At 37.6% G+C, this 11,293-nt stretch overlaps 1 protein-coding gene across 1 annotated transcript; it reads right to left on the reverse strand.

The window, feature by feature from the left end:
• Window positions 1-4,454: 4,454 nt before the first annotated feature.
• Window positions 4,455-10,612, reverse strand: LOC147643096 (uncharacterized). The gene is given in 4 exon segments (XM_086836882.1): window positions 4,455-4,472; window positions 4,742-4,965; window positions 7,790-9,532; window positions 9,568-10,612. Coding segments are annotated over 4 exon segments (3,030 nt in total).
• Between the last annotated feature and the right edge of the window lie 681 nt (window positions 10,613-11,293).

Below are 11,293 nucleotides of genomic sequence, written 5' to 3' on the forward strand. Positions count from 1 at the left end.
TGGACACCGGAGGGCCAAACACAATTTTTACAAGCATACCGGTGTACCCCCGGGAATTCCGTCGCCCATGGGTACCTTGTGGTAGCGGAGCTCCTCGTATGTGGCATGTTGCAGCTCGAATTTTTGAAAAGCCCGCAATGTATTTCCAAATGAGAAGTAAACTTTATTGGAGCAAATGAAATAATTTTTACGGGACTTGAGACAAATTTTCTTCTTGTCAAGAAACCAAAATATAAATGTATTTATTATTTTAACAAGTAGTATATTTGTAGATGGGACTTTTATATATGTATATAATTTTATTTTGAGTTGTAAGCCCAGTGGCGCCGGGGGCCTTGTGCCCGGTTGCATAATTCAGCTAAATAGGGTATGTTCGTAATTTTGATGGCATTACACTGGAGCCTGCCAGAAAAACTGGCATTTATATATATTTATTTATGGACATTATTTTATTTACTTTTTTTTTATTTGTTTATAAAGTAAATAGCAATGACTGCCATTCTTAAATTATATTGTACCACTAAGCAAGAACTCAGAGTACGTCCGGCTTTTTCGAGTTCGAAGCATTCGTTCGAAACCAAGCAGAAAAAGAATTCACTTTTCAGTGGCAGATCGACCGTGGAACGATGAGCAGGGGTGCGTTTATTTGCGCTGTGTTCTCGTTTCTGTTGTTAATTTTCAATATATTGAATTGTTTTTGATTTTGTAATAATAATTTCGATACATATATTATTTAAATTACTTCGCCGCTCGAATTTGCAGCCGATTATAAAATACATTGCGTACATATGTACATATAGGTGTAACCCAGGGAACACCACGAAGAGGCCATTGTAATAACAATGGGGCCATCAAAAGAGTCGACTTAAGATCCCCCACATAATTTTTCTGAGAGCCATACACTATTTTTCCGAAGCAGGACGAGCAATAAATAATTTAAAATGTGCTTTCTGTGCTCATAACAATCATTATCCTTCGAATACCATTGAGTATTTTTCTTCGGTTTCTGCCTGTGCAATACATTTAATTTTTAATGTGTCTTTTATATTCCTAGAATGAGGAAATTCTTCAAAAAATGTGTGAAATACATTATAATGCCGCTTAATAAGTTCAAAAAATCGTCCTGTGGGGCTTTTAGTTTCAAATTATTGTTTGTATTTTTGTAATTTTTGTTAAATAAAAATAGTTCGGATTGCTCAAAATTTACTAATTCATCTTTTGTGAGCATCTTGCAGGTATCGCAATTAAATTTCTGCTGTGATTTAAATAGCACAAATCCTGTAAAATATCTTAATGCGTTTTCACTTGCTACGCTCATGGCAAGGGTGGCGGTTTCGATATTGTCCATAACAAACGAATATCTATATCTTTATAATACACCTGTTCTTGGTCATTTAGATCGGCGGCCTGTTCCTCATTTACGTTTTCAACTGCATTAATGATCATTTCATCATCATCTGGCTCGCAGTTTCCAGTGGTTCATGTAGAAGAGATAACCTTCATTGACAACATCTTTGAAATTATGGCATTGAACTCAAATAGCATTGGATTGTTGTTTGTACCGCCTCTACTTCTTATTAAATAAAATAAGTGCTCCAGAGCATCCTGATTAAGGCGGGACAATATCAGAAAATATACATTGCCTTCACTCCAGACATCTTGCGCAAGCATTAAAACTGAATTTATGGAAAGAATTAATCCGTCTATGCAATAAACTTTGTTGGGGTATTTACATTTCTTTAAATAGTGTTTCATTTCAATAATGTATTTTTCTGTGTCACTATTCTTCTGCATGGCGGCTTTGAAAGGATTTTTACTGTATATATTATTACGGTTCAAGCAATCGAAGAGCCTATTAAATTTTACTGTGCAAGTGCTTGTTCTTCGCAGTCATTAAATGCGCCATTTTCAATAAGTTTCTTTAAGGCAGAAGCGACTGTTTGGCTAAATACCTGCGTAGCATATTTAACCTTCATTTTATTCGAAGGAGTTTGGGTCTAAATGTTTCCGGGATAGCTTTGGGCATAACCGAGTTGACGAGTTGTTTGTGTCAATTTCAAACAATTTAACAATAACATTCGATAAAACTTCGCCATCTGGAGTCATTATACAATTTTTTCATCAAAATATTGCGAAGCGATTTAAACAAGTGGGGGATATCATATATTGTGTAAATTTTTCTGAATGTCAACAGATTTAAAAGGCTCTTCTTCCTTCACCCCGAATTTTGTGAACGCTCCTCGGTTGTTAGATCCTTGGTCACATACCACCGCTCTTATACTGAGGCCTAAGCTCTTGGCCACATTAATATTTTCTGCTATTGAATCTTGTAATTTACGAGCTTTAAGGCCATTGGTAGTTGCGACATAACTCAAGACACATTTCCAGTTGTCATACAATCCTCTCACCATGAAAACGCATATCGGCTTGCACAATGTGTTACTTTTTTCGTTGCCATCATCAACGAAGCCTTCTACTTCATCTCGAAGGGAGTTATATTGCAGACCTTTTCTAATTGAAATTTCGTCAAAAATTAGTACGGCATTTCTACTCCTACTGTCCATTTTTAAAATAAGTGATTTTAATATATTTAAAAAATGTTCATTAAATCCCGGAACCATGTGTCGAACCGGAGCCCATCTCACTAGCGACGATTTTGACGGCAGATTTAATTTAAGGTCATCTCTCATAAAACTATAGGCCTTGGCGGAATAAAAATTTATAGTTTGCGCAATAAGTCTTTCGTCTTCATTCCAGGTTTTTTAGTTCTTTATCAGCATCTTTCAAACAGTACTTGTACTTCCAGATAAACCAATCCTATCAATGGTTTTATTTATATTGCCCTTACTTTTTCTATCTCTTAAATATTTTAGCTTCATGGGTCTTTCGCTTCGCAATAACATTTTTAGCTGCCTTATCTTTTTGCTATAAACTTTAGACTTTTGCTTCTCTTTTTTTAAATCTTCTGTTACTTTTCAATATTTATTTCTATAATATAATTCATTTTGCTCTTTCTTTAAACAATTCGCGCAGTATACAATATTATTATTATTAATTTCACAAATGGAGCTGCCGGTTTTAAATATTTTTGGCCAATGTATTTTGACTCAAAATGAAAATGGCAAATCACATTAACATTAACATTGGTGCCGCTTTGCAATTTACATTTTGAGATCCACTGGCGACGCATAACTTCATTTTTGGTGAACTTAAAAAGGCGGACGGGGAAATGTTCTGTGCTGTCTCTATAGCTTCGCATGCATGAATCTATAGCGCACTTCAACCCACTTTTCCTGCCATCACATAACTTTGCTTTAAGCATTGTTCTTAATTAATATTACTTCACCAATTATCCACACACGAATTTTAAACTTTCGCAAATACGCCCGAGATCTAATTTAGTCGACCACTGAAGATGAAAAGCGCGGTAGCAAAAGCTAAAGCAATTATGAGCTCTAGAACAAATAGAAATCAAAACAAAACAAAAAAGCAAGAAGAAAATCACTTGCAGAAGCAACAACAAAAAAGTGCGCTAAAACAAAAGCGCGCCCAAATATGCATACATACATACATACATAGATATTGACATAGGCATAATCAAAACAAATCAAAGAATCTTGGAAAATCAAAACAAAACAAAAAGTGACACGCAAATCACTTTTACCCTGCAGTACCTGTCATCAGTAATTCATCAACGTTTCATCAACAGCGAAGGGAGTGCTGTTGATGATTCATCGATGACAGCCCATACAAACTGTTGATGAATTTAACATGGGCATGTCCTAGGCTGTCATCAATAGAAAGTCATCAACAACAAATCGATGATTCATCATCAATTCATCGATGTATTGTTGATGACACACCGATGAAAAATCAATGAATCATCATCAATTCATCGATGTTTCATCAACAATTCATCATCAATTCATCGATGTTTTGTTGATGACACATCGATGAAACATCGATGAATCATCATCAATTCATCGATGTTTCATCACCAATTCATCGATGTTTCATCACCAATTCATCGATGTTTCATCAACAAAACATCGATGTTTCATCAACAAATTATCGATTTTTCATGAGCAATAAATCAATTACAAAACATAATTAAGTGATTTTATATTTCAATTTATTCACTTTTTTCAAATATTCTTAAAATTAAATTAAATTAAATTACTTTTTAAATTAATATGATGCATAAAATAATTTAAATAATGAAATTAAAAATAGATCTTAAAATAATAATAATACAAAATAAGTTACAAATAATAATAATACAATATTAATAATAATTATAATGAACACAAACACTTAAATATTAAGATACTGGACATCGCTTGGACCACATTCCAAGACGTCTTCGTTTCATTTTCTTTTTTTATTCTGCGCCTCCAAATATTTGGCGCAACGAAGGCTCTTAGTCAAGAGTTTGGCAAGTGGCTCCGTTGCATCTACTTGACTAATTGCATCTGAAAAAGGAAAATATGGAAAATTAATCGAAATCAAAATATAAAAAAAAAATACATAATTACCTAAGAGTGCAGAGTAAAACTTCTTATGGTCTCGAAGGCTTTTTTTACTCTTCGCACCATCTATATTGTATTCTAGGTAAATTGCTTCGCCTAGGATATCTTTTATTGTTTTGTTTACTTTTCCCTTCCTCAATATGTCTACCATCGTCTTAGTCTAAAAAGAAAAAAAAATATATACAAAAGGTTAAATGTTAAGAAATACTTACAAGTTTCGGCAATGATTCCTCATTCATTAAGGAATCCATTTTCTGGAGGTCTTCTTCCGTTTTTAAAGGAAAGGAGACCTCCAGAGAACTGTTGTCCTGCGCCTTTTCCGTGAAAACGACCTTCACATAGGCCGTTAGGGAACCGATGGCATCCGTCATCGCTGCAAGGGAAGTTTTTATAAGCTCCACATCCTCCCGCATCTCCTTCACATTTTTCTGTAGACCTAAATGATTAAAATGTTGTCATATGTAATAATTATTAAAAAATTTTAAATAAACTTTATAAAATACTTACTATCAATTTTTTCCCAAAAGGCATCGTTCTCTGTAGAAACAAACAAAATCATTATTTACTAAAATATCAGAGACATATACATAGAACATGCTGATTTGCCAGCCTGTGAATACTTACGGCTCATAACATGATCCATTGAGAAATTCTTAGCTGGAGCACTCATAATAAAGCTTAATAAATAAGAAATAAGAAATAAGAAATAAGAAATAAGAAATAAGAAATAAGAAATAAGAAATAAGAAATAAGAAATAAGAAATAAGAAATAAGAAATAAGAAATAAGAAATAAGAAATAAGAAATAAGAAATAAGAAATAAGAAATAAGAAATAAGAAATAAGAAATAAGAAATAAGAAATAAGAAATAAGAAATAAGAAATAAGAAATAAGAAATAAGAAATAAGAAATAAGAAATAAGAAATAAGAAATAAGAAATAATAAATAATAAATAATAAATAATAAATAATAAATAATAAATAATAAATAATAAATAATAAATAATAAATAATAAATAATAAATAATAAATAATAAATAATAAATAATAAATAATAAATAATAAATAATAAATAATAAATAATAAATAATAAATAATAAATAATAAATAATAAATAATAAATAATAAATAATAAATAATAAATATTAAATAATAAATAATAAATAATAAATAATAAATAATAAATAATAAATAATAAATAATAAATAATAAATAATAAATAATAAATAATAAATAATAAATAATAAATAATAAATAATAAATAATAAATAATAAATAATAAATAATACCTAGGTAAGGTTTTTTTCGGTTTCTGAACCGGGTAGGTGAATATTTTAAAGATATATAGAACGATTTCGCTCATATAAGCCCGATTCGTCCTATAAGACGCCTACGGACTAAACACCTCCCATTGAAATAAAAGCCTAATAATAATGCAGCAAGGGTATTAAAACTATCTTATTTTTATGAGGAATTCCAATGGCTTTGCTACAAAAATCAGTTACAGAAAACCTTTCTAAAGCGGAATCATCTTCTAAAATACCCTCTTATATACCCACATCAAAGGAGCTTATTGGCTCATCATAAAAACTAAAGAGCTCAGAGAATCTTTTTCCTATAATAAAAATTTCTCCCTCCTCTTCAACTAAGGAATCTATTTTAATAGGAACTATATCCTGAACAAAACAAAAATTATCGGGACTTTTCCCGCTAAGCTGACAACCTTTTAATTTCAAAATTCTCCCTTCTATTTTAATGTGTTGCTCTTCTTTTTTCACTAATTTCTCTTCGCAAATTTTCCTGTATATTAGTTCTAGAATTTGTGTGGGTTTTCGGACAAAACGCTTTAGGGTCTGCAAATAATTTTCAAAGGCGTAAGACGAATCATTAATCGGATCTCCGACTACTTCGATTGTATCGCTTAAATAAAGCAAGCCGTGAACATTGTATGAAACACTGTTCTCGCCAAAAATCAAAGGGAAATTTTCAACTAAAACATTTAACATTTTCTGAGAAACGTTAATATTTTGAGGGCCTTGTTTTTCAGAGCAGAGCAATGTATATGCACAATGCAAAAGCAAAAATGCATAAAAATGATCTTTTTTATATTGTATCCTTAAGAGCTACAATCCCAGTATACAATAAAAACTGTCTGAATTCTGTGGTTTTCCAGTTTGGGAGCTCCAACAAGGTTCTCGGCTTGCGTGCAATCTCTTTTGGAATATACCTACTTATTGAAGTCAATGTTTTTGAAACAGTTCCCTTTTCAATGTTGATCCATTTTTCTGCAACTTTGTTATTATACAATCTATATACAAATTTTCGCATTACACCTAGTTCGACCAGATGCATGCAATCAAGAGGAACTTGTGTTACCATTGAAACTCCAAGTTTTTCAAAAGCGGACTAACTGTACATTTAAATATTTCAAAGTGTGATGGCTAGGATGCTTTCTGGTACGAAAATCTTCGTCGGAAATTGTATCCTCACACTTTGTGCTATACGTTAAAACTGAATTAATTTTTGTTGCAACCTGCAAGCACTTAGTACATCCATGGCTGGATGTGTGACCAGGAGTGCCTGTCACGTAAGCTCTTGCAGGAGCATCGCAAATAATTGACCTAAGCTTTTTTATTTAATATAGTGTTCCCATTCTGGATCATATCGTACAACTCGGTGATAAATTTACTTAAAAATTCATCACTATCAAAAGGTTTGTTATACCCCATGAAAACACCTATTGGCAGAACAGGAAAATTTCGAATGTTATTAATTCGAATTAAAATTGGCCACAATTGGGCACGAGAACTATTAAATAACGGAAGTCCGTCATTATTGACATCAATACTTATGTATTCCGGTAAATCTTCTAAAGCTGCAATGTTTTCTAACTGTTTGCTTAAACCGATATGCAAATAACAGCCCCCATTTATTTGCATAATATCAGGTTTATTACTGCAATTAAATCTATAAAATGGCTTTATTTTTAAATTGTGACGATTAAGAATATTTATTAAATCTGTCGCACAATTTCTTGTAGGCTTATGTCTTAAATACCATTCTTTTAATTCGGCATTTAAATAATTTTCTTTGCCAACATCTGCCATTTCTGCATCTATTCCTTCCTCAACATTTAAAATGTCTTCTACTTCTACATTTTGAAATTCTAAATTTTCTTCTAGGTCTCCTAGTTCTATATGATTGGAGGTTCCTGCAGCTGCTGCAAATAGGATTTGTAGAAAAGGGCTTTGAAACTTTTCACCCCGGCTTCCCACAGACCCCCCATGTGTGGAGCCCCTGGTGGTATATGGTCCTCCTTGAGCACTGTATGCTGCATTTACGGACTCTTGGACGAGCTGTAGGAAGTCCTTTGATAACACAGCTGCTGCCAACACAAAGGTTTTGCCATTGTCCGAGTGGACCCGCTGAGGACAACCGCGCCTAGCTACGAAACGAGCAAAGCCTGGTAGGAACTTCTCGGTTGTAAGATCGGATGCGGGTTCCAAATGGATAGCCTTAGTAGAGAAACACACGAATACACACACGTATCCTTTGGTAACGAGACATGCTCTCCCAGTATAATTTTTGATTTCGAAAGGGCCAGCATAATCAATGCCCGTGTAGGTAAAGGGCCTGGAGAAGGAGACTCGGTCTCTCGGAAGGTCGCCCATCAGCTGTGTTTGAAGTCTTTTCTTATATATTGTGCACACTTTACACGGATTCACCACAGCCTTGACAAGATTCTTGATCTTCGGAATCCAATACTTTGACCGGATCAGGCGCACAATCAATTGACTGCCGCCGTAGAGCGTAATCTGGTGAGTCAACTGAATGAGAAGGCGGGCCAGCCTACAGTCGTAGGGCAGAAGGATCGGATGTCGCTCATCGTACTGCAGAGCTTTTGACGCCGTGACGCGCCCACATGCCCTTAGAAGACCGAGTTAGTCAATTAACGGATATAAGTTCAAGATTTGAGATGCCACTGGAAGGGGCCATTTCTCTCGCAAACACTTGTACTCTTGGCCGTATGCTCTACGCTGCGCAATGGAGATCAGCGCTCGTTCTGCCTCTCGAATTTCTTCACTCGTGAGTCGTGAAGTGGGCGAAATTGAGCCCTTGCGGCAGCGCTTGAAGAATCGTAGAACATACGCCAGGACTCGCAACGCTTTGTCCAGCTTCGAGAAGCGTTCCAGAAACTCGTCAGAGGGGGCCTTACTAAAATGCACCCTGACCGCCCGCTGCTCTAGCTCTGTGTTCGGATGCACATCGCTCTGCACTGGCCAAAGCTCTTGTGGCCCTTGCAGCCACTCAGGTCCATGCCACCACAGTTGACTGTCCGCTAGCTTGTGTAGGGACACGCCTCGACTAGCTAAATCGGCGGAGTTCTGTTCGGATCGAACGTGTGCCCAGCAGTCGACTGGTATTGCCTGGGTTATCTTGGCAACTCTGTTGGCCACAAACGTGGTCCAGTTGCAAGCAGGCTTTCATAACCAGGCCAGCACGATCGTGGAATCGGTCCAGCAGCGTACGTCGGAGCTGGCAGTCGGCATATGTGGAAGAATCGTTGCCACCATGTCGGTCAACAGAACGGCACCGCAAAGCTCTAGCCTGGGAAGGAACACGGTCTTTACTGGAGCGACTCGTGTCTTGGCCGTAAGGAGGTGTGCGAAGGTTTCGTGCCCAAATTCGACGCGCACGTAAATAGCCGCTCCAAAAGCCTTTTGGGACGCATCGCAGAAGCCATGGTACTCAACCTTTATATCGGGCTGGTACCGGACCCATCTCTGAACCCGGATCTGGCTGAGGTCGGAATACTCCAGGAGGAACGATCGCCATCTCTGACTCATTTCGCTAGAAAGCGTATCGTCCCAGCCCAGATCTTGCAGCCAAATTTCTTGCATGAAAATCTTGGAGCGCACTATGAACGGAGCGAGCCATCCGGCCGGATCAAACAACCTCGCGATTTGGGATAACACCTCGCGCTTGGTGTAGGAGGTTTCCAGTGCTATTTCTGGAGGGACGAACTAAAATTCGTCGGACCTTGCCTTCCAACGAATACCGCGGAGTTAAGAGCCTCTTGCAACTCTTCTATTGAGATTTGGACTTCATTTAGGGAGTTTGCTCCTGCCAAGACGTCATCGACGTACATGTTTTGATTAAGAATCCGACTGGCTTTTGGAAATAGCCCTTGGACATCCTCTGCCAGCTTTTTTAGCACTCGAATGGCGAGGAAGGGCGCGCAGTTGACCCCGAAGGTCACCGTTTGCAACTCGAAGTCTCGGATATCCCCTTCCTTATTTCGGAACAGAATCCTTTGAAAGGGCGTATGCTTCGGATCGACCCAGATTTGACGGTACATTTTTGTGATGTCTGCACTAAATACGTATTGAAAGTACCGCCACTTCAAAATCTGGATAGTTAAATCGGATTGCAGGACTGGGCCAGCATGAAGAATATCATTTAAGCTGGTTCCATTTGAGTTGAGTTGGCTGTTGACTAGGAGTCGCTTGTTCTGGAACCGGTCTTGAAGAGCTTCCCACGCTGAAGCGAAGCCGTCATTTGTCAGCGGGGATTTTGCGACAATGGTCTTTGCTTCGCCACTAGTCTTCGTGAGAAGATGAAACAGCTTCTCGACCGGGGTCAGCCTGGGGTTATTAACATAAACTGCCGTGAACAGGTTCCTGAAAGTGGGCCATCGGAGGTAGTCCCCGTCGAAAACTTCCGTATCACACGGAGGTAGACGACAACCGGACGAAAGTTGGTGTTGAGAGGGAGCTGGAACGGTAGGAGGCGTCACCCTTTCTAGGGTCTCACCAATTTGTGCTGCACATGCCTCATATACCGAGTAGCAATAATATTTTGATTGCAGCATCGGCAATGTGCTGAGGGATCCTTCTAGTGCAATTAAGTCGGAGCAGGTCTCATATTCCTTCTCGACTTTTTCCCATAAGGCTCGCACCTGTTGAAGGCGTACTTGTAGTGTATGCGAGGACGGTGTCGCTTGACCAGGAGTGTTTATCTTTGCCTCAAAGAGGCTTACGCGATCGCGATCGGTTGCTGCCGTTGGCTGGTCGGAGGATGCCATCTTTTTGCTGACTGCGCGTGTCGTCCTTAGGAATTCACTCCCTTAAGTGGAGGGGATCTCAGGCTTAACTGCCAGCGACGATTCGCTGGATGCTTTCGCCAATGGACGGGAAATTACAATCCGGGGAGTGGTCTTTGAACTTGGCGACGGAAGCTCCCTTCCTGGAGATCCCGACAATACGGTTCTTCCTTTCGGACTGACTGACTTGGGTGTTGGCCTAGCGCGAGGCGGTACTGGAGTGGATGGGTCGGCTTTGGACTCCTTTCCTGGCGCAGATGTCGGTTTCGACTTTTCCTCTATGGGCATGCTCAATTAGGGCCTGACGAAACCGAGACCGCCTGACTGGCGCACTGCTCAACCAGAATACGAAGAAAAAAAAACACTGTGACAAGGCCTGGACTAGGACGAGCCACCCAGTCTAAATCTCAATTCAGAAAAGAAAACAAATAAACTAAAAAAATAGCTGAAATGCGGCTACCAATGTTAGCTAAGGCAGATAACTCGAAAAAATATCCCTTTAGCCAAATGAGAGAAGGATTGCTCTCTTATTTTTTTTAAATAAATAAAAAAATAGTAGCAGACACTTGTCTAAAATAAAACAAAAAAGGTGGGAATCGGCTACAATAGCGCAACCACCCCAACTAGGGACAAAGACCGCAACACAATTAAAAAAAGAACTTT

Source organism: Drosophila serrata, unplaced genomic scaffold (assembly GCF_035046125.1).
Source record: "Drosophila serrata isolate PLE 108 unplaced genomic scaffold, ASM3504612v1 contig_293, whole genome shotgun sequence".
Classification (NCBI taxonomy): domain Eukaryota; kingdom Metazoa; phylum Arthropoda; class Insecta; order Diptera; family Drosophilidae; genus Drosophila; species Drosophila serrata.